The 23540-nt window shown below is 52.6% G+C and overlaps 1 protein-coding gene across 1 annotated transcript; it reads left to right on the top strand.

Annotated features, from left to right (window-relative positions):
• Nucleotides 1–392: 392 nt before the first annotated feature.
• Nucleotides 393–10758, top strand: LOC142365106 (electroneutral sodium bicarbonate exchanger 1-like). Its single transcript, XM_075445556.1, has 21 exons — nt 393–513; nt 866–1001; nt 1216–1376; nt 1884–2069; nt 2334–2422; nt 2556–2713; nt 3082–3169; nt 3657–3803; nt 3983–4074; nt 4364–4538; nt 4678–4811; nt 5144–5389; nt 5492–5597; nt 6497–6658; nt 7338–7451; nt 7795–7956; nt 8429–8680; nt 9427–9495; nt 10037–10210; nt 10310–10466; nt 10682–10758. The coding sequence occupies exons 1-20, from the start codon at nt 408–410 to the stop codon at nt 10436–10438; spliced, it is 2886 nt and encodes a 961-aa protein (XP_075301671.1). The 5' UTR covers nt 393–407; the 3' UTR covers nt 10439–10466; nt 10682–10758.
• The last annotated feature ends 12782 nt before the right edge of the window (nt 10759–23540 follow it).

Below are 23540 nucleotides of genomic sequence, written 5' to 3'. Positions count from 1 at the left end.
CATTGTCACGGGACTGATTTGATCTTCTCTCGTTGGCTTGTGCCATGGAAAGATTTTAAAAAGCCTGACCTTGTGTGGCTGCGTAAGGAGCAAGTGTGGGTGTTGTCCAGCCGAAGGTGGAATTGGAGGAGAGGTTCGATACTTTCAGGGCCCTTTTAGATGACCCGGAGCCATCGCTCGTGGTCGCTCTGTTGCTGCAGAGCTCGAGTCAAACAGGCTTGGCAGAAAGGCCAGGTCTGTGGCATTTGGGGGTCCAGTGAACATCAAACGAAGAGCGGTTGGTGCTTTGTCCTGGGATGGCTGCACTGATTTAACCGTGGCATCTGCGTCAACCATCTCCGCAGCACCGAGAGCGCTGCAACTGCTGCTTTTTCGCAGGCCACCGGACCCTGTGCACGGGCGTGCGGATGCCGGTGGAGAGGCAGAGCCAGCGGCATGAGCGAGCCCACAGCCAGCAGCGTCAGCAGCTGGAGCGGGAGAAGGACTCTGCCCCGACGAAGCAGGGCTACCACCGTAAGTCCCGCCGTGGCCATCTCTAAACTCCTCGGGGCTACTTTTCTATGTCTTTGGTTTCTTTTTTTTTAAGGCAGTTAAATGCTTCCTGCATTTAGGCTGATCTTCCTTAGAAGGATCCATGCTTGAAAGTGGAAGCGTGGGGAAGGAAAGCTGCCCTCCCTTCTGTGGAGGTGGAATAGATGCTTCTCCTTCAGTGTGGCTGTGTGCAAGCCCGGACAGAGCCAGGGGAGAGGGCCCAGCCCAAGATTTCGGGCTGAGCTGGTGCTGCTCTGATGCCCACTTTGCCTGTGAGTGTGACGGGCCATATTAAAGCGCAGTAACGGGACGAGGCTTTGCCTTCTGCCCCCAGACAGCCCGTCCCAGCGGGTGCAGTTCATCCTCGGGACCGAGGAGGACGAGCAGCACGTTCCGCACGACTTGTTCAGCCAGCTGGATGAGATCTGCGTGAAAGAGGGCGAAGAAGCCGAGTGGAAGGAATCGGCAAGGTAAATGCGTGCTGCCGGCTGTGGTGGGACAGGGGTCCCCTCACCAGCAGCGCCCACGGGCTCTGCTTTCCGCTCTCACGGGCACGAAGCTTTTGCAGGTGCAGGTGTCGATACGAGCAGCCTTCTCCTCTTGCCACCCCGTAGCTCTGTTCAAGGGGTTGCGGAGCTGGGGCTGTTTCCTTGCAATGGGGCTGATGGCACCCGATGTCTGCAGGTGGCTGAAGTTTGAGGAGGACGTGGAAGATGGCGGCGAGCGCTGGAGCAAGCCCTTCGTGGGCACGCTGTCCTTGCACAGCCTCCTGGAGCTGAGAAGCTGCATCACCGACGGCACGGTGCTGCTGGACGTTTGTGCCACCAGCATGGGAGAGATTGCAGGTGGGCGCTGCGTCCCTGTGGGAACGGCCGAGCTCGGCTCGCCGCGGTGCCCTTCACTCCCGAATCAAACCCTGTCCCAGACGCGCGTCCTTTTCCAGAAGTCCCACTGTGTTTTGAAGTTGTGAGATGGTTTTGGGTGTCGACTGGTCGTGCAGCAGTCGCACCAGCTTTTTCTTCCAATATGGGATGGTTTTGAAAGCCATTTGTGGGGTTGGAGAAGCGATTAGAGAATATTCTGCAGCCAGATGGGGCCTGAAAATGGCATTATTCAGAATGGGAAATGATTCTCTTAGCGCAGTGATGAAGAAGCAGCAGGATGGTGGGTTTTAGCAAACAACCATTGCTGCTTTCACTGCAGAGGCTGAACTGTAGTGAAATGCCTTGCTAAGCAAGGCTGATCCTGCGTTAGGGTATTCTGCGTGGCACAGCCGTCCCGGGGGGCTTTGCGGGTCAGGACCTGAGGGGGGTTTCTGTCCTGACGGCTTGGTTTCCCTTTGCCATCCCCAGACGTGATCCTGGGCCAGCAAGAGCACTCGACAGAGTTTGACGAGCACATGCGGGCGAGAGTTCGGGAAGTTCTCCTGAAGAGGCATCACCATCAGAAGGAGAAGAAAAGAAACCTTCTCCTGAGCATCTGCTCATATGTTGATGTGAGCAAGAGGCGGTCAGACCAGCAAATGCTCGCCAAGCCGGGTGAGGATTCCTGCAGGCGTTGGCCCCAGGAGAGGGTTTCTGCCAGGCTTTGGCCCCATTAGACTTGTAGTGGCAAAGAAGCAGCAACCCCATTACACCCTGTCCCTCTCTCTGAGCGTGCGTCTTTTTCTTTCTGTCTGTCTGTCTGTCTGTCTGTCTGTCTGTCTTGCTTCCTGCCTGCCTTTCTTTCGGCCTTTCGTCCTTTATTTCTTCTTTCCTTTCTTTCTTTCTTTCCTTTCTTCTGTTCTTCCTTTCTTCTGTGAGCCCAAGCACTCACCCCTCATCCTTCTCCCACCTCCGCAGGAGCTGAAAATGGGGTGAACCAGGAGGCGAGTGCAATGGATTTAAGCAAGGTGAGGCACTGGTAGCTGTCTTCCGCCTTTAGGGCCAGATTTGGTCTTGCAACCTTGTCTGCAGAGTGCGCTGCAGAGTGCTTGTGGGCTTTGTTTTTGGGGTAACTGCCTGAGAATCGCTTGTCGTGCCCAGGCGGAGCTGCACTTCCTGAAGAAGATTCCCAGCGGGGCAGAAGCGTCCAACGTGCTCGTGGGAGAGCTGGCTTTCCTTCGCCAGCCCATCGTGGCGTTCGTCCGCCTGAGCCCGGCTGTCCTCCTCCCGGGCATGGCGGAAGTTCCCATCCCAACAAGGTCGGAATGAGCAGCACAAAGTTTGCCTTTAAAACATCCTAAGCAAGCATCAGACTGCAGGCATCAGTTTGGCGTCCCGAGGGAACGAGGGCCGTGGGAGCAAGCACGTTTCTCCCACCCACATGTGCTCGCCTTTGTTTGTCCCTTCCCTGCTGTAGCCTTGAAAGCCATGGGCCAATTTTAGTGAAAGCTGGCCCAAAACTGAAATTTGTGGTTGATGTTGATGAATTTCAAATTCATTGCTGGAGTCGTTGAGCCCACCTGTCCCCTCTCGAGCCGTGCTCTGGGCTGGGAGCTGCCAGGGCTTTCCTTGGGTGCTCTTTCAGCCCGGGCGTGGTGCTCTCTCTCATTTGACTTTTCTTGTCCAGGTTCCTGTTTGTTTTGCTTGGGCCGGAAGGAAAAGCCCAGCAGTACCATGAGGTCGGCAGGTGCATGGCTTCTATCATGACAGATGAGGTGCGATGAGATAAGAGAAATCAGCGGGTGCTTTTTGGCTTTCTTCACCTCTCCCTGTCTCTGTAGGAGTGAAGGAGAGGATGTGCTGTCCCAGCTGCCCGCAGCTTTCCAAATAGCCCAGCCCTCCTTTGCAGCCCAAAGCAAACCCATGGATTCGCATCACCACCCATCCCGGAGGCTGCAATCCCGCCCGGGGTGCATCCTGCCCTTAACCCTGGGGTGCCCAGCACGCTGTCCCCAGGGGTGGCATTGGCATGGCCAGCAAAGGCTCTGCTCTCTCAGCAGAGGTGTGCCACAGGGGATGGGAGCCTGGTGGAGGTGATTCCAAATACCAGGATGCACAGCCTTTTCCTTTTGGGGGAACCTGTCCTGCCAGTTCCAGCAGGAAATCTGGGGAGAATTGTCTTGCCTTTAGGCAAGAGCTTATTGCACGGGTGAGGACATCTGAGATGGGTTGTCTTCTCACCAGGCTGTCTCCTATCGGCAGGTTTTCCATGCCGTTGCCTATAAAGCCAAGAACCGGGCTGACCTCGTGGCTGGAATCGAGGAGTTTCTGGATCAGGTGATGGTCCTGCCACCAGGAGAGTGGGACCCGTCAATCCAGATCGAGCCCCCGAAGAACGTCCCTTCGCAGGTGGGTGCTGCGGCGGAGGGAGGCGCGAGGGGGCCGGGCAGGATGGCCGACGGCTGGGGATGCTGCTCAGGGTCCCAGATTCACCAGGTCCCAGTTTGGCACAGTCACACAGCCGGAGCAGAAGCAGAACGAGCCAGTGGTTACAAATACATAGCTTTATCTTCTTGGTGTTTCCACAGGAAAAAAGGAAGATGCCAGGAGGTGTCAACGACAGTGCTTCTCGCAGCGATGTGGAGAAGCATGGTGGTCCTGAGCTGCAGCGGACGGGAAGGTGTGAGCTTGAATAGTTTGGGTTTTTTATCTGTTTTCCTCTACAATGTGAGCATGCCCCTCCGTTCTGGCTGTTTTTTGGGGGTTAGTTGGTTCAGAGAAGGGGCTGCACATCACCAGCTTGGTCCCCTGGGCTGGGCAGGTGGGAGATGTGGGCAGCTGGGCTCAGGCGCAGCGTCAGTGCACGCAGGGTTTCTTGCTCTGGGGTGGAAGCAGATGTGTGAATGCGTCCAGGTCGAGCTCTGCTGCTTCGTGGACATGGCACTGTGCATTTTTTCCCCTTCCTGCAGGCTGTTTGGCGGTTTGGTGCTGGATGTGAAGCGGAAAGCCCCATGGTTCTGGAGCGACTTTCGGGATGGTCTGAGCCTGCAGTGCCTGGCGTCCTTCCTCTTCCTCTACTGTGCCTGCATGGCTCCCATCATCACCTTCGGGGGACTGCTGGGGGAGGCGACCGATGGCCACATAGTGAGCGCCTCTCTCTGTTGGGTGGCATGGGGCAGGACACAACTCGTGCAGAAGTCCTCGCTGCAGTCACTTGGCTTTGCTTGGGTTTTATACTCCGTGCTGATCCATTGAGTCGCTGCTGCCTCTCTTCCCCGGACAGAGTGCCATGGAGTCGCTGCTGGGCGCGTCCATGACCGGCGTGGTGTATTCGCTGTTTGCTGGCCAACCTCTGACCATCCTCGGCAGCACCGGGCCCATCCTTGTGTTTGAGAATATCCTCTACAAATTCTGCAAGTAAGGCTGGCTGCCATGCCTGGGTGCTGCGAGAGCCTTTGGAAGAAGGCAGTGATGGAGAAAAGATGTTTTTCTTGTATTTTTCTTTGTGGTCCTTGTTAGATCGAAGTTGTCTTTTGTGTCACAGACATTGCCGGCTGCTGCTTTAGTAGGTGATGGTGCGAGAGGCCTCGGTCTCTGCAGAGTGGATGGGGTCGTTTGGGGTTTTCAGGGTTAAAGCAAAGCAGCAGGAGGAGGAGAAGGCCCAAGGATGCGGCTGCCCAAGTTGGGCTGCCCAGGGAAGATGCGAGCAGTTGCTCCTTTCCAGCCTTGCTTTTCTCTTGGTTTCCCAGGGAGCACTCGCTCTCCTATCTCTCTCTGCGGGCGTGCATCGGGCTGTGGACCGCCTTCTTGTGCATAGTGCTGGTGGCCACCAACGCCAGCTCTTTGGTGTGCTACATCACCCGCTTCACCGAAGAAGCCTTCGCCTCCCTCATCTGCCTCATCTTCATCTATGAGGCTCTGGAGAAGCTGGGTCACCTGCGAGAGACCTACCCTGTGCACACACCCAGCAAGCTTGACCTCCTCACCATCTACAGGTGGGTTTTTTCCTCCTACAAGGCTGCAGTGCCTCGGCAGGAGCTGAGGGCTGCACCTCCCTCGCCTTTCCCTTACCCCTGTCTTGGCTTGTCTCCTGCCAGCTGTAAGTGTAAGGCACCGGCCCAGCCCAGCAACGAAACGCTGCGTTTCTGGGAGAGCAACAAGATCAATGTGTCTGGCGTCACCTGGGAAAACCTCACGGTGACAGTAAGTGCCCCGAGCCACTGCTTCCTCGCGCCGCGGCCATGGGGTGTGGGGTTGTGGTGCAAAAGTCAGAGCCCTTTGTGTGATGATGGGCTTCCAGCTGTGGTAGTGCTGCTCTGGAAAGTCATTGCTTCAACACAATGCTTGGCTTTAACGTGCTTGGTCCACCTTGTCCAGAGCACCTTGTCCCCAACATGGTGGGTAATACCTGTCCTCCTCAAGTCGGTTCAGGACAATATTTCTGACTGGGAGCAAGGTGAAGCAGGTGGTTTGGTTGTTGTAGCGGTTGTTGGACTGGAGTTCATGCTTGAAGGTAGTAATTGGCTTCCTTACTGGGTTGGTAAGATCTCCAGGCCTTGCTCTCTGGTTCAGCGCTGTCTCTGGGTATGGGCAGAAATGTGCCCATCTGAGCAGGCTCTGGGACTGTTGTTGCTGGAAGCAGAGGCCAGGCATAGGATGGGAGGCTCTTCTGGACTTCTTCATCCCCTCTTGGCCATGTCCTGTGAGCCCTCCACCGGGAAGGGCTGATTTGTCTCTTCTCCTTTCCTATCACGGTTGTCTTAGCCCTCCTTCCCTGTTCCCTCCTTCTCTGTCCCCAAGAGTTTGCAGCATTTCCTTCCCCTCTGGTGTCGTCTTCAGCCACGGTTCCCGGCCCTTCAAGCGGAGGATGTGCCATGGGTCTGTGACATGGTGTCCCATCACATCTCATCTCTCCACTCTCCTCTGTCTAGTTGGGTGTGTCCCTTGTTCGGCTGCTGCTGCTCATGAAATAGAAATCTCCATCGGCAGCAGCAGTTACAGGATCATGGATCTTGGACGGAGATCCTGAAAACACCGCAGTTATCCGAGGTTTCCTTGCTGCACGTGCACTGCCTTTGTGTCCTGACGCTCTGTTTCTCCAGGAATGTCAGTATTTGCACGGAGAGTTCCAAGGAGCTGCCTGTGGGCACAACGGCCCCTACGTGCCTGATGTCTTCTTGTGGTGCTGCATCCTCTTCTTCTGCACCTTTGTCCTCTCGAGCTTGTTGAAGAAGTTTAAAACCAGCCGCTACTTCCCAACCAGAGTAGGTAGAAGACGGTGGCCAGCAGCAGTCTCCACCTTTGTCTTTCAACTGCTTAGACCACGAAGCAGGATTTGCCAGTACTTGGTCAAGCTGGGCACCGTTGACCTTGAAGGCCAAGCTCTCCATCAGCTTGGATGTCCCTCGCTCATTTCCAGGAGGGCAAAACGACTGTAGCATTTCCCAGCTGCCTCGCAACCTGCCCCAGAGTGATGTTTTGCTCTGGCAGTGGGAAATCAGGTCTTCCAGAGGGTTGTTTTTTTTTTTTTCACCTTCTGTGCATGATGTTCTCACGGGGAAAGTTGATTCAAATGCGGAGCTGGCATAGAAAAAGAGACTGTGTCTTCCTTTTGAGGAAGAAAGAGTGCCACAGTGCCTTTCTCCCGTTTTAGCTGTGAGTCTGGCTGTAGTGGCCGACATCTGCTTCCTTATTTTTGAATATTTTTTTGAAGGTTTGAATGAAAACATCCCTCTTCCACCAAATTAAACTTTTGTTGTCTTCTGACGGCAGATCTCAGAATGACAAACGCAGCAAGAGAACGTAAGCAAGGGATTTGGCTGCATGTCCTCTGAGTGGTGGGATTCTGTTACCCAGCCTTCATGTTGCTGATGTCCCTAAGTTTTCCGTCTCATGTTATGGCCTCGTTTGCGATGCCCCTTTCAGCTCTGGTTCTTGTCCCAGGTGCGGTGCACAGTGAGTGACTTTGCTGTTTTCCTCACCATCGTCATCATGGTGCTCATCGACTTTGTTACTGGGATCCCATCACCGAAGCTCCAGGTCCCCGATATGTTCAAGGTAAGGGGGTGTTTTTAGCATGGAGCGGGTTTTGGCCCTTGGGACTGCCGGGGCGCGACACGGCTGTGTCTGGAGGAGATGCTGTCGGTGTGACCATCTCCTCTTGCATGTGCAAGTGCCTTGTCTCCTTCTGGACAGGAGAGGCCCACCCCCAAAGTAGATACCTCCAGGAGAAGTATGTCTAGGTGCTTGCAAAGAGGCCGCTGGCACTGCTGAAGCCCGTGGGAGAGGGTGACCTGGAGGCAGGGCTGGGAGGTGCTCTGACCCCGGGATGGAGAGGAAAACGCAGGCGAGTGAAGTGGCTGGGCCAGGAGAGGATGCTGATGTGTGTGCTTTGTTGCAGCCTACCCGAGACGACCGCGGGTGGTTCATCAACCCCGTTGGACCCAACCCTTGGTGGACGGTGTTGGCTGCGCTCATCCCAGCTCTGCTGTGCACCATCTTGATCTTCATGGACCAGCAGATCACTGCCGTTATTGTGAACAGGAAGGAGCACAGGCTGAAGGTAAGGGGCTGCAAGAGATGAGCCCATCCCCAACCCACTCGGGGCTGCAGGTGTGGGGAGAAGCTCCTGTTCCAAATGCTTTGCGAAGGCATTGGTTTGGGACAATGTCAGGCTGCGTGGCCGGAGGCCCTCCTGGCTTGCTGATGACACAGGGAGCAAATGACAGGGGAGTTCAGAGGAGCGATGTCTGGGGGCGACAAATTAATCTTTGAGCAAGACTGAAGAGTCCCATCTTACTTGCAAGTGGTGGAAATTACTTTTGGAATGAAAAAAATAGTGGGTTGGGGTTTTTTTGAGAAGTAGCTAGCACACCAGCTCCCCAAATGCACTTTGTCTGCACTCCTGCCAGATTTTAATTGCTGTAAGTTTTCAAGGATGCGACCTGCGCTGGAGTAGGGTTTGAGCGTGAGCTGCGACGCTGTCCTTGCTCTTGTGCTGTGGGATGCTCTGTTTCTTGTTTTGCTTCCCCCAGAAAGGATGCGGGTACCACCTGGACCTCTTGATGGTGGCCGTGATGCTGGGGGTGTGCTCCGTGATGGGGCTGCCCTGGTTCGTGGCCGCGACCGTGCTGTCCATCACCCACGTGAACAGCCTGAAAGTCGAGTCTGAGTGCTCCGCTCCAGGAGAACAACCCAAGTTTCTGGGGATACGAGAGCAGAGAGTCACGGGCTTGATGAGCTTTGTGCTGATGGGCTGCTCGGTCTTCCTCACCTCTGTGTTAAAGGTAAGAGGAAAACGCAAAACACCCACCAACCACGAGCTTTCTGGCGGTTGTAGAAAAATAGTGTCCTCTCTGCAGGCCAGAGTGGTTGTGGAGCGGAGGAGGAGGCGATGCCAAACCCTGGGGCTTGAGGCATGGTGGGAACCAGCCTTGGTTCTGCTTCCCAGCCCTTCAGCCCCAGCGTGGTGTGCTCGAGGCAGGCCAGCACACAGCTGCCTTCATTTGCAGGTGTCTTTCAGGCCCATCCGTCTTGATGGGTTACAGCTAAGCGTATTCAGAGCAGTACATCTGCTCTCTTTGGGACAGGCAGCGCTTTATCCGTTGCCATTTGCTCCCCCCAGTGCCTCAGAAGAGCCGTTCTCAGCAGCTAAAGAGGCTGCGATCATCCCCGTGGGCTTCCTTGCCCGTTCCTCCCTCAAAGTAATCTCATCTCTAGGCTCCAAGGAGGCACGGCACGTTTGTGTGTTGCCACAAGAATATGTAGAAATGCTTTTCTGCCGTCACAGAACACGGCATACGGTAGCATGGGTGCAATGCCTGATTTTCCTCCAACCTAAGCCCAAAGTTCAGCTGAAAGCAGAGCATTATCGCACTCGCTCACACAAAATCTCTCTTGGTTCAAATCTGACGCATCTCTAACCCTGTGGAAGCTGGAAAGCTGTGGGCAGTTTTAGGCAGTGGCTGTAGGAGAGAGGGGTAATGCTACAAATGCAATTTAAAAAAAGAAATGGTTGCCTTCCTTTTTTCAGTTCATACCAATGCCCGTGCTTTATGGCGTCTTTCTCTACATGGGGGTGTCGTCGCTCCGAGGAATTCAGGTACGGCCATTCTTACAGCGCGCAGCGTGTCGGCTCCCCGGTGTTTCACCTCTGTAGAAGCAGGAACAAAGCAGTGGTGTGGGAAGAACCTCCCCGAAAGCAATCCGTGACAATACTTTGTGTAAGAAAAAGCTTGGTGGAGGCACGGGAGGTCTGCAGGGCTGGGAGGACCAGGCCAGTTGATCCCTCTCGGTCTCACGGTTCGGGGCAGGTCACTGTTTGGCTAGGTGAAAATGAGGGAGTGGAGGTCAAAGGGAAGATAGTTCCTACCACCGCTGGAAATCCTTGCTGGGGGACTCAGTGGGCCGAGAAATGCTAGTAATAGAATACCGTGGAATAATTGCTGTTTGGTGGGCAGCTCTGATGAGCAGGCCGGTGAATAGCTGGAGCGAAGGGAAAAGGGGTGCTGCTCCCAGGAGGAGGATGGAGGGATCCAGGGTTTCTCACGGCAAGCCAGATCCTGATGACTCCCTGCGCATCTCCACGGGGCCAGAAGCTTTCCGCAGTGGCAAGGCGGCAGCTTTTCCCTCTTCTTTTGCAGTTCTTCGATCGCTTGAAGCTGTTTTGGATGCCGGCCAAACACCAGCCGGATTTCATCTACCTGCGGCACGTCCCCCTGCGAAAGGTGCATCTCTTCACCTTGATCCAGCTGATCTGCCTCGTCCTGCTCTGGGCCATCAAGGTGTCCCATGCCGCCATCGTCTTCCCCATGATGGTAAGAGCCGCTGTTGCTGGGCAGCAGGAGGTTTTCAGCATTGGTGGGAGGTGTGGCATCATCTCAGGCCTGATCGCATCTGCCCTTTTCTTGGTGAAGGTTTTGGCTCTCGTTTTTGTCCGCAAAGCGATGGACTGGTGCTTCTCAAAGCGAGAGCTCAGCTTTCTGGATGACCTGATGCCAGAAGGGAGGAAGAAGCAGCTGGCCGATGCTGAAGAAGCTGCCTAATGCTGAAGAGAATGCCCAAGAAGAAGAGGTAACACTTGGCGGGTGCTGGGGACTGGGCATCATCTCCCTTGATCTGTGAGATTGCCTGTTTCACCCGGTCAGCTGGGTGGTCAAATGCCGTTCATGGGCAGCAAACCAGCTCCTCTCTGCCGGGGTGGTCCCAAGAACGGGGCCGCAGCAGCAGCAGCTGGCAGGTCCTCCACTGATGCTGCTCTCCCTCTTTTTCTCTTTTTCCCTCCCCAGTTTTCACGTTGAGGACTGCTGACCTGGAAGGAGAGGAGTGAGGACGTGACTCAGGGACGTGCCAGCACCGAGCTGGGGAGAAAGCGCTCTTTTTCAGCGGGAGGATTGGCATGAAAGCCGTGCAGACGTCGTCAGTTCTCTGTGGTGTGGTTCAGTGTCTGTGGATGTGGTGGTGCAGCCCCCCCGGTGGGCCACCTGGCGATGTCAGGAGAAGCCAATGTTGTGTTCCTGCCTTGGTTCAAAGAGCCGTGAATTGGGACCATCAGGCGCTGCCTGACCGTCCCTGGAGCTCCTGCTGCCTGGACTGTCTGGTAGTCTGTCTGGTAGATGCCAAAACTGTACGGTCTGGGAAGTACTGGAGTTGTAGGGTTGCTGCTAAGACAGCAGAACCGCCTGACACAAGTTGTGTTCGGCAGAACGGAATAAAGTGCTGACCAAAGTCAGTCGTCTCGCGATCCTATAAATAGCCATGCTGAGTGAGACCCTTGGAGCTCTCCAGGATCGCAGTGGGCTGGGACCCAGTGTCTCGTCGTGAGCTGGGATGCCTCTCCGGGTAGATTTTGTCAAGTTCAACGGTTGCCCGCTGATAGATGCCAATGAAGGAGAAATGTTGCCTCATCATTCGCTGGTAGATGCCGACAAAGGAGAAAAGTCAGTAATTGACTACAAGTAGTAGTGCAGAGGGAGATTCTGCTCACAGGTCAACCTCTGTGTCTGTGCTTGCGTCTGTGCCCTTTTTTCTCTGTGTGTGTGTCTGTGTGTGAGATTTGCTGTGAAGACCCTGCTGTGAGTCTTGAGTGAACCCCTGCGCTTTGAAATGTTTAAGTCGCTGTTTTGATTATAGCAAATTTTATCAGCCTTTAAATTGGCCGATGATTGTCATTAAATAATCTTGGAAGTTATATAAAATCTGTAATCTTCAACAATTTTCCGTAGTTGTCAGGATTCTGAAGTACCCCTGCGTGACACTCGCGCAGCAATCTGAGGGGCACATCACAGTCAGTGGGAGCTGGGTGTTGTGAAGCCTCTGTGTGTACGTGCGTGTGTTCTTGCGGTCTGGTAGTGGTAGAGGGTCTGCTACCGCTTTCTCATTCAGTGCTCTGTTTTTAAGATCTAACACCTCCTCTCCTGTTCCTTTTTCCAAATATAAACTTTTCTGTTCTATTTGACACATTCTCCACTTTCTCCTTCCTCATGACTGGATTCTTCATCTGGTTTGGGATCCTGGCTGTAACTGCCTCTTCTGTCTCTCCCTGGAACAAGAGCCATGACCTGCGTGGTGGGAGAGTGTAGAGAGCGTCCAAAGAGTTGGGCCAAGGGGAAGAAAAGCATTTGCTCCCTGCGCTGCAGTTTTACATTGGATTTCTTTGGCTTTGGCTCTGCCAGCAGCCTGGAAGCTGCCAAACGCAGAAATGCCACCTGCTTGTCCCCTGGCTGTCAGCCGAATATCAGGGAGCACTTAAACACTTTGGAATACACCGTATGGTGACGGCAGTGGCCGGGTGGACCTGGGGCTCTGGGGCCCTGAGCTGCCCCCTCCGTTGTTCCTCTGCTTTCCTTCCTTTTCCCTGGGTGTGGTTTTTTCTTCTCCCCTGTGCTTACAAAGTCTGTCCTCTCGCAGGCTGCGACCAGCCGGGAGGGCAGCGGGAAGACGCCTTTTCCTCCTCCCTTCCCCTGCTGCTGTGCAGGAAGAAGCTGTTCAGCAGAGGTGGTTCTGGCGCGCTCTTCGCATTCTGGGAAAAAGCAGCAGGAGAGCCCTGATCTCTCCACCACCTGGAAAATCACCTTTAATTCCCGTGGAGGTAGAAGCACTAAGCCTGTGAACAGAACTTCCACCCCAGAAGGAAGATGGCGCCGGTGTTCACGGAGAGCGGGCTGGGTCCAGCTCCGCGAGGGTCTGCATCTCCCTGCCTTGGGGGGCTGCAAATCGTTGGCAGCCGCCTTGGCAATCCCTTGTCTAAAAAGTGAACCAGGCTTCCTCGGTATGCCTGAGCACGGCCGTCTTTTGCCTTTGAAGCTTTGGTTTTTCTCTTTACAGCGCTACAATTTTTTCTTTCTATATTCTATTTTTCCTTTAAATGAAATGAAAGCTGAGGGCTTGCTTAATAACATGACTCGGGGTGATCCAAATGGAGCTGCAACCCCCTGGGCTGGCTGCAAGACCCAACGCTACGGCTGCCTGCCCCCTTTAGACACCATAAACCCAGGGATGGCTCCTTGTTTTGGGAGGATTTCGTGTTTCCCTGCGCAGAGGGAAATTATGTGCGTTTGTGTGTGGGGGAACCCTCTGAAAGGTATTCCTGGAGTCACTTTAGGACTAAAAAAACATCCTGGAAGTGGCTGGTGACACTTTAGTTGGCAACAAAGCCCCTTCCCAGCAATGTGAGATGGGGGCTGGGCGTTCTCCTCAGCTTCGGTGCCTTCAAACAGCTCCCAAAATCTCCTGTGGGCCCCTTCGAAGGAAGTTTCCTGAAATGAAGTCCACGGGAATCCCTAAGGGCACAAAAAACAATGTACAAAGGTAATAAACGAGGTGCTGGCGCCTTGTAAAGAGCCCACCCAGATGGAGGATTACAACCATCAGGGGAACTGAACGCCCTTTGGGGTTTGTAACAACCTCGGTGGGCCCACAGTGAAGCTGCACGTGTCACGACACCAGTGCGGACCCGGCAGCTGCTCCCTTCCACACACAGAGTTTTGGAGGCCTCTCACAGAAAAGTGCTTACGGGCTCAGTGACTTTCGTCTGGCTTTTGGTGGTGGTGAACGGAACAACGATGCAAATGCCGATCCCAAAAGCAACAGCAGAACAGATGCAAACTCTGTGCAGCCATACGGTCACCAGGCAAGTAGAGAAGCAGCTCCACGGATCCAGCGAGACATGGAAATCTAGAAGAAATCACAGATTTCGCAAGGGCAGAGTCCTACAGCGGGAATTTAGAACGAGCACACCACAACAAAGAATCACCCGGCACCCACGGCCCCGTGCCGTCAGCGATTGCTCGGGCTCTGCAGCGAACAGCTTTGGGCTGAAGACCAGGCCCCAAAATGCACCAAGGAGCTCCACCCCCGCAGAGCTGTGTGAGCTGGGGTTCATCTGCGCACCCAAAGGAACGCTTTGGACTGCCTCATGGGAACTCTGGGTTCTCCTCAGCTAGGTCAGGTTCTGCCAGAAGGAAAGGCAGCAGAGCCGTGTGCTGTGTGCGCGTCCCAAAGTCACGAGTCCTTGTGAAGCACCCACCGGGCCGCAGGGGCCTCCGCTCTGCACAGAGCCGACGCCTGCAGAGCTCCGGCGCTGCAAAGCTCCACGGCGAGGGACAAAGCATCTCCACAGCGCTTGCTGCTGAGCACAGCCCTCGCTCGCGGCCGCCGCCCTGGCTCCAGCAGCTCGGACCCAGAGCTTCGAGGCCGCACTGAAAGCCGGGCCCAGCAGCCAGCGCTTTGCCAGCACGCCGTCGCCTGGGCCAGGCCGGGCTCGGCCCAGCTGAGGTTCTTGGCGCCGGTTCCGCACGTCGGGGTCCGTCCCGCTGCAGCTGGCGCTGCCCGTCTCCGGTGGAACATCCCGGAGCTGCAGCCGGGCTGCTCTGGGGCACCCCCGGCCAGACACAGAGCCAGCCCCGGCCACCCCTCCCTGCAGCCCCCTCGGGCCTGGTTTGGGCAGGCCTCGGGCAAGAGCAGCCAGAGCCAGCCGTGCCCAGAGCCTGCCGACTCGGCCGTCTCGCTCTCCCCGCTCTCCCATATTGTTGAAACCCCCCGCAGCGAGCAGGGCCGTCTGCAGCTGGCTCCGGTTGGTCGGAGCCCCAGGCGGCCCGGCCTGGAGCGTTCCCCCGCCGCCGGGCAGCCTGTGCCAGGGCTTCCCCGCCCTGGGCGTCGAGCAGTTCTTCCTTGCGGCCGCTCTCCGCCTGCCCTCTGGTCGCTGACAGCCGTTGCCCGCTGTGCTCTGGCGACAGGCCCTGCTCAACAGCCCGTCCCCATCTTTGTTCTCAGCCCCGGCGTCCGCCTTTCTGCCCTTGTTCAAAACGGGCACAACGTTCCTGTCTTTCCAGTCGGCAGGGACTTCCCCTGCCTGCGTGCCAGGACTTTACAGGTATCGTGGAGAGTGGCTTGGCAGCTCCATCAGCCCGTTGCCTCAGGACTGTGGGGGGCATCTCGTCAGCTCCTGTAGACTTCTGTCTCCTGTACGTCGAGGCTCCTCAGCTGGTGCCGGGCCTGATCAGCTTCTCTGGCGGTGGGAGGGACTCTGCTCCCCAGTCGCTGTCTGGCGGTCCATCGGCTCGAGAGGTGTGGGCAGAGAGGCTGCCAGCGAAAGCAGAGGCAAAAGAGTTGTTGAGTCCCTCAGGCTGCTCCTGGTCCGTTGGTACCAGTTTGGCAGCCTTGCTCCTCGAGGGGGGGGTGGGGTGGGGTGTGTCGCTTTCTTTGGCCTTCGTCTTCTGGCTGCCGTACCTGTAGGAGCCCTTCTTGTTATCTTCTTGGTATCTTCTGCTGTCTTCTTACAAGTTTCCTAACCCCATCCTGGTCTGTAGGGAGAGAGATCTCGACGAGGTCCTGTAGACGCAGACGGTGTTTGTCACCATCTCCAAAGGCCAGGTGGCGAAGAAGGAAGATCTCGCGCGAGCGTCTGGGACGGATGACCCAACAGAAATCTGTAGGACCGTAGGTTTCACCCGCTTTGCATCAGAAGAGCTTGGAGAAGGCTTTGCGACTGGTTTACGTAAGGCTTGCGCAGACCTGGAAGGCTGTCTTTTTACTGGAAGGTTTTTGTCGAACGCAGCGCTGGTGCAGGCCACAGGGTTGTTTGTCTGCTGAGAAATGGGTAGAAAGTGGTGGGACCGCGGTGGTATCGTCTTGCATTTTGTACCTGCATCTGGCTGGAGGAGTTCCGAGTGTCCTGTAGAAGACTCGGCTCCTGTGCATGGGTGTCTCCGGACACGGAGAAAAGGTGAGGCAGCGCTGAAGAGTTTCTCCCCTCCGATCTCTTGTGAAGGGTGCAGGGAGAGGCAGGGGGCGGTTGCTCTGCTTTGGACAGTTCAGTTCAGCGGTAAGGGCAGATCTGGTTTCTTGGTAGGATCGGAACTGTGGGGCTTGTTTTGGGCAGTGAGAATTCCAGTAAAGCTGCGCTTCTCTTTCTGCAGTGCAGAGTTTCTGTGGTGGGTGTTTTGTCTGAAGTCTTCCCGGTGTTGTCTGTCGTAATGATGTGCATTGTTCATAGGGTTCTTCTTTTTGTGAACTTCACGTTGTTATAAAGGCTAAGAGCCAGTTTTATTTATTAAAGCCAAATTTATTTAAACAAGCAAAGCAGGCAAGAACAGCGCTGGGCGACTAGGGAGTCTCTTGCTCTACCAATGGCATGCGCCGCCCAGTCCCCTTCCCCAGTTTATATATGGTCTGCTAATACATATTCATAGAGAAATTTCTGGACTCTGCCATAGGTTCTCCCTGTCCCTAATACATATTCATAGAGAAGGTTCTAGGTGGTCTATGTAGCCCATCCTGGTATCCTCCTGCGGCTGCGCGTACTTGTTGCTAGGGGTCGTCCTGCTTCCTCCGGCGGCCGTGAGGACGAAGGTTGCAGCCCCCTGCTCCGCGCCGTGGACCAGCCTCCCCCCCCCTCCCGGCCATGCCAGCCCAGCACAAAGCAGGAAGCCGCGGCACCCTGCCGAGCAAACAAGTCCCAAAACTTCCTCACCCCAAGGTTCTATGTTTTAAGAACATTTATGAAGTGGTTTTTACAACCGTTGCACAACAGTAATAAAGCTAACACCAAAGGAAAGGGAGGGGCCTCTTCTTCTTTTCTCCATCTGCTGATTTGAGAACACATTTTATATGTATACATTTATTACAATTCCTCCCTTCTAGTTTTTACCATTTTGTTCCTCAAACCGAGCGACAGTCTCTCGGGCTGAAGAGAATTAGGGTCTCTCCTTTACTGGTTTCATCATCCTCTAGGTATTTGTATTGTCTTTTTAACAGCATTAAATGGGCCGCCTCTAATCTATTCTTTAGTAATCCAATCACTCTGTTTAAGATGCAAGGCCCAAAGGTTAGAGTGAACATCAACAATATTAAAGGTCCGGCAACGGTTGACAACAGTGTAGTTAACCAGGGGGAATGATTAAACCACGATTCATACCATCCTTGTTGAGCCTCCCTTTCCTTTTTGCGTTTTTCCAGACCTTCCCGTAGTTTAGCCATAGTGTCTCGTACTACTCCTGTGTGATCAGCATAAAAGCAACATTCTCCTCCTAGAGCAGCACACAGAGCCCCCCTTGCTGTAGAAAAAGAATATCCATTCCCCTTCTATTTTGTAACACTACCTCTGATAGTGAAGTTAGAGACTTTTCTAATGCGGTAATTGATTTCTCTATTCGTTCTAAATCCTCGTCTACCCCTGCTCGCAAGGAGTTGAAACCCTGTTGTTGTTGAATTAGAGACGTTATTCCCGTCCCCGCCCCCACTGCCCCAATGCCCAACAATGTGGCTATTGTGATGGCGGTTATGGGCTCACTTTTTATGATATGGGGTGTTCCTATATCCCAGTGATCATAGACTGCTTTCTCCAAATGATATAATATTCTTGGGACAATGATAACTTGGATGCAATATTCACTAGAAGCATCAAACACCTGTGGGAAGGAAAGAGCTGCAAAGCCTTCGTTTTGGCCCCTGTATGTTGCCTATGCAGGCCCCTGTCCCCGAGACGTGTTGCACAGTTATTCCGTTTTTCCTATCTCCCCATGAGCACTGGGGAGGTGCGGTTTTAGTGCTAAAATTATATGTACTATTTACCCCTATTGCCTCATAGAAAGGGGGTTCTAAATCATAACATAACCAGCACTTATTAGTTCACTCGGGGTTGGTTCTGTTCAGGGTATCATATGTAGCTTGCATTACTTTCCAAAGAGGAGGGTCCTGCTTCCCACCGGTAGGGGGTGCTATAGCACTACTTATATAATTTCCTGGTTCTGTAATACTTGTCCGACGCAGAGTCGGCTTTGGTAAGGGTAATATCTCTATTTTAGGTCCTTTAGGGGTCGACTTTGGTAAGGGTAATGTCTTTATTTTAGGTCCACTAATGATCCTATTGGGACCGACCTCTTGGGGAGGGTCTTCTACTTTTTCCTTCTTTATGAAAATCGTTCCTCCCTTATCGGTTCCAGGTTCCCAATACCTTATCCCCCACGTTCTTCTGATTATCCACCCTCTATCCGTGGGCTGGGTAACATTTAAAAAGAGGTATTTACAGTTTCCACGTCCTTCCCACCCCTGCGGTGGGATGCACCCATATGGGCCCCACTGGACCTTTAGGTATTTATCTATACCATCCCCCGGTATCCAGCTAGGGGCTATGGTCTCACAACCCCAATAACTACAGTAATATTGATTAGGGGAGTTGCAGTACCCCTTTCCAGGATTTGAACTAGGGCACATATAAAATCCCATATATTCCCAGCATCGGGGCCTCGGGACCAGCTGACATAGAAAGCTTGGTCCCCCTCCCGATGTTATCTGGGTTGCGATAGTATCATTAAGGGGCAGCATATCCAAAGTATTAATACCCCTTTTAGGAGAACTGGTGGGTTGATGGTAACCATTTCAGAGTGGGGGTCGCTATTCTCGGGTAGTTTAGTTTGGGAGGTTTGGGTTCGAGTGTATTGTGCCATCCCGGACCTAGATTTAGGGGGCTTTCTCGCAATTGTATTGAAGGTTTTAGTTCCCCACGATTTCCTTACGTCTCTGCCTCCTTTGCCTACTCCGTTGCTTGGAGCAGCAAGGTGTTCCATCGTCTCAGCAGCAGTCGTAGTCTTCAGGGGTTCTCCCTTCTCTCCTTTTGAGAGTTCTATATGCCTCCCAATTTTTATTCTTTATTTCTGGGGCTAAACACGCCAGGTGTTTTAATTGTTTTTGGCACGCCACTCTAATTATTTCAGGATTGGCTTCCCTATGCTCATTAAAGTGCACACAACCAGGCTCTGGATTTACGCCCTTTGTGTATACTTCCCACCACTCTTTAGACTTCCAGACAATTTGTCTGGGTTTTATCACAAATATCTGGGGTGAAATCTCCCTCTTTACAATGAACCCACCAATTGTCCTTACACATTATTATTATTATTATTATTATTATTATTATTATTATTATTATTATTATTATTATTACCGTTAATCACAGAACCACAGAACCACTATAACAGAGACTTGAACTGATTGAAATGAAATAAGCTGCAGAAGTTTGGAAGAGGCCCTTTTGGAGACAGCCTTCTATCATGGAAGCTCATGACTTTACATTTAAAACAAACAAAAGGGTAACATATACAACCAGAAACTGGGCAGAATGCAGTCCCATTCATTAAGTCCTTCGCGTGATAACTTTACTCATCAGTCCTCCTCCGGAAGGTGACCTTCAGGTTGTCAGGGTTCCCTATTGCCTCCCAATGAGATTCTTGAACAGGTCCTTTTATTCTGGTAGTGTGAGTCCAACCTCGTTCGGCCGTTCGAACCGCAGTATCTGTGGTAAGTAACACAAGAAAGGGTCCCTCCCAACGAGGGATCAGAGAGGATTCTTTCCAGGTTTTAATCAACACTTCGTCTCCGGGCTTGACCCTGTGTATTGCTATATTTAGAGGTGGTCTTTGTACCACCAATCCTTTCTTTACTAGTTTTCGCCTCCGCTTCATCAGTTCAATAATATACTCTTGTAACACCCTTTCTTCAATTTTGGGGTGTTCGGCTGGTATTTCTATGTCATAGGGCATCCCATACAACATTTCAAAAGGGGAGATTCCTGTATCTGTCCGGGGTTGTGTAAGGCATCTTACCCAGTTCATCTTAGTTTCAATCATCAGTTTAGTCAATTGTTTCTTAATTTCCCCGTTCGTTCTTTCTACTTTTCCCGAACTTTGTGGGTGCCACGGGGTATGATATTCCCGTCGCGTTCCCAGAGGATCCAAAGCTTCCCTAATAATCTTAGAGGTGAAGTGTGCTCTGTCTGAATTTATTACAGCTATATTCCCATATCTTGGTACAATGTTTTCTAATAATGTTTTTACCAACCTGCCTAGGTCCCCTCAAGGCCTTCAAAGTTTGCCTTATTAAGGTTTCATGTACCAGATTCTTTCCTTGTGTATTTATTAGTCCCCGTTCTTCCCAGATCTTCCCAAAAGTATGGACCACTCCATACGCGTATCTGGAATCAGTGAATATAGACCCCACCTTTCCCTTTAGCAGCTGTAACGCCCTTAGGACCGCAAATAACTCGCATGCCTGGGCTGACCAGGTTGTATCCAAAGGGCCAGATTCTTTCACCTCTGAAGTGTTCCCATCTATTATGGCATATCCTGATTTTCGTTTCCCATTTACTACTCTCGATGATCCATCTACAAATAATTTCTCTCCGCTGGGCAATTCCTCCTCCTCTAAATCTTCCCTTATTTTGGTGTGGGATTCTATTAATCGGACACAGTCGTGCGTCAGTTCTTCACTTGGTTCCCCATATAAAAATTGGGCTGGATTTTGTAGACTGGTTGTTTCAATTTCTGGTTTGGGAGAGTGTATTAATATACCCTCATACTTTAATAGTCTAGCATCAGTAATCCACTTTTCTGCTTTTTGCTGTAATACCCCCCTTATATTATGAGGTGTATATACCTTTAATTCCCCCCCTAGGGTAACCTTCCCAGCTTCCTCAACTAGAAGGGCTGTAGTCACTATAGCCTGTAAGCAGGTGGGCCAGCCTCTACTAACAGGGTCCAACAACTTTGAAAAATAACCTATAGGTTTTTTCCTATCTGCCCATTTTTTTGGTTAGAACCCCATATGCCGTTCTCTCTTCTGTATTTACGAATAGATAAAAAGGTATCTTGGTATCAGGTAAACTTAGCACCGGGGCATTCACTAAATCTGCTTTTAAATCTTCAAAACACTTCTCATCTGTTTGGCACCCTTTTATTAATCCTTCCCTAACTAATTTTTGATATAGGAATTTTACCTTTTGGCTATAGTTTTCAATCCATTGTCTACAATAACCAAGCAACCCCAACAATTGCCTTACTTGTCTTTTACTCTTAGGTGCCTGAAGTGACAAGATGCCTTTTACCCGCTCGGGATCTAGTTTCTTAGTCCCGTTACTTAGCCAGTGTCCCAGGTATTTCACCTCCTCTTCAGTGAACTGTAATTTGGACTTAGATACTTTTAGTCCCTTTAGACTTCAAAAATTCAGTAGTTTTGCACTTTCCTCCCTTACAGCTTTTTGGCTTTCCCCCCGCTGATAATAGGTCGTCTCCAGGGCCTGCCCAAGCAAGTTTGGCGACTCTGTAAATCCTTGCGGGAGCACAGTCCACCTTAACTGCTGCTTCCGATGAGTCTCGGGATCCTCCCATTCAAAAGCAAAGTAGTTTCTGCACTCCTCCTTCAGAGGACAAGCCCAAAAAGCGTCTTTTAAATCTATAACACTGTACCACTTCAGCTCTGGAGAGAGCTGGCTCAACAAAGTATACGGATTGGCTACCACTGGGAATCTAGTAAGTGTTCTCTTATTTACCTCCCTTAAATCCTGCACTAGATGATCGGAGCCATCCGGCTTCTTCAGCAAGGCTTTCGACACAGTCTCCCATGATATCCTCCTAGGGAAGCGCAGGAAGTGTGGGCTGGATGAGTGGTCGGTGAAGTGGATAGAGAACTGGCTGAATGGCAGAACTCAGAGGGCTGTCATCAGCGGTGCTGAGTCTAGTTGGAGGCTGGTGACAAGTGGTGTCCCCCAGGGGTCAGTACTGGGCCCCAGTCTTGTTTAACTTCTTCATCAACGACCTGGATGAAGAGTTAGAATGTACCCTCAGCAAGTTTGCTGACGACACCAAACTGGGAGGTGTGGTAGATACACCAGCAGGCTGTGCTGCCATTCAGCGTGACCTGGATAGGCTGGAAAGCTGGGCAGAGAGGAACCTGATGAGGTTCAACAAAGGCAAATGCAGGGTCCTGCACCTGGGGAGGAACAACCTCATGCACCAGTACAGGCTTGGGGTGGACCTGCTGGAGAGCAGCTGTGCGGAGAGGGACCTGGGTGTCCTGGTGGACGACAGGTTAACCATGAGCCAGCAGTGTGCCCTGGCTGCCAAGAAAGCCAATGGGATCCTGGGGTGCACCAAGAAGAGTGTGGCCAGCAGGACGAGGGAGGTTCTCCTTCCCCTCTACACTGCCCTGGTAAGGTCTCATCTGGAGTACTGTGTCCGGTTCTGGGCTCCCCAGTTCAAGAAGGATGAAGAGCTACTGGAGAGAGTCCAGTGGAGGGCTACGAGGATGGTGAGGGGACTGGAGCATCTCCACTACGAGGAGAGGTTGAGGGAACTGGGCTTGTTCAGCCTGAAGAAGAGAAGGCTGCGAGGGGACCTTATAAATGCCTACAAATATCTGAAGGGTGGGTGTCAGGAGGATGTGGCCAAGCTCTTTTCGGTGGTGCCCAGTGACAGGACAAGGGGCAATGGGCACAAACTGAGGCACAGGAAGTTCTGTCTGAACATGAGGAAGAACTTCTTCCCTCTGAGGGTGACGGAGCACTGGAACAGGCTGCCCAGGGAGGTTGTGGAGTCTCCTTCTCTGGAGATATTCCAGCCCCGCCTGGACAAGGTCCTGTGCAGCCTGCTGTGGGTGACCCTGCTTCGGCAGGGGGGTTGGACTAGATGACCCACAGAGGTCCCTTCCAACCCCTACTATTCTGTGATTCTGTGATTCTGTGATTCTTAACGGGTAGCATAGGGGTGTTGCGGGGTGACATGCAAGGTTCCAATAGTCCTTGCTTTAACCCCTTTTTACCCTCCTGGGACATTGGATACTGTTTTACCCTTATGGGGATCTCGGGGTTCATGATAGTAATTTGAAAAGGAGTAATTTCTAGTTCCCCGACTGACTCAGGGGTGTACCACACTTCAAGATTGATTCTTGCCTCGTCCTTGTCTCTTACTTCTAAGTTAATTCCTAGCTCAATCATTAGGTCTCTTCCTAACAGATTATAATCTGACTTGCAATTTCTCTGGGGAAGGAGAACATCCCCGGGGCACTATTTGGACTGTGGAACTTTCATCCCCGGAGTCCACAAGGAACTCCACTTCTTGGCGCTGGGGACCCAATTTCAACTTTATCAAGGGCTCTGTTTTCCTACGAGTCCCCAGCAAATAGAGCCCCTGACTCCCCTAATCTTCCTTAAACATTTGCTCATCTCATATGCGTTTTCTGCAACTCCTTTTCATGTGCCCTTTTCTCTGACAATAAAAACACTCAACCTGTCTCCTGTCCCTCGAATCACCTTGGTCCCTCAGGGGTTTTTCCCTAGGCCCTGAAACACCCGCTTCCCCTGTATGGGTTGGAGCCACCTTTTGTCCTTCTCAGACTGCCGCCACCAAAATCCTTGCCTGTTTCTTTTGAGTCTCCTCCTCCTTTCGCACATACACCTTCTGAGCTTCCCTCAGTAATAACAATATGCCCAAAACTGCCAGCGGTTCTTCCCAGGTATACACATTAGGACCCAGGAACTGATCCAGCCTCTCAGACACTCCCAGGGGGTAACTCAGGGGAACTGATACAAACCCCATCCCTGGCTGCGGACCTCCCATCGCCATCTCCCTTAAGGGATATAATCCTTCCTGGATGACTGGGGAAGGAGGAGGAGAGGCATGATCCGGCACCGGGACAGAAGGAGGGGACGAAGGGGGAGGAGTGGGATCTGGGGACGGTGCGGGAGGAGTATAAGGAGGAGGAGAAAGGGGGATCTCTTCAGGACTTTTAGTCTTTTTTTCTTAGAATTCTTTTCTCTCAAAGTAAAAACATGAATCGTAGTGTCTGATCTGATCCACAAACTAGCATATTCGCTCT

Source organism: Opisthocomus hoazin, chromosome 32 (genome assembly GCF_030867145.1).
Source record: "Opisthocomus hoazin isolate bOpiHoa1 chromosome 32, bOpiHoa1.hap1, whole genome shotgun sequence".
NCBI lineage: Eukaryota > Metazoa > Chordata > Aves > Opisthocomiformes > Opisthocomidae > Opisthocomus > Opisthocomus hoazin.
The sequence above is the reverse complement of the archived record's forward strand: the minus strand, read 5'-3'. Positions and strand labels throughout refer to the sequence as shown.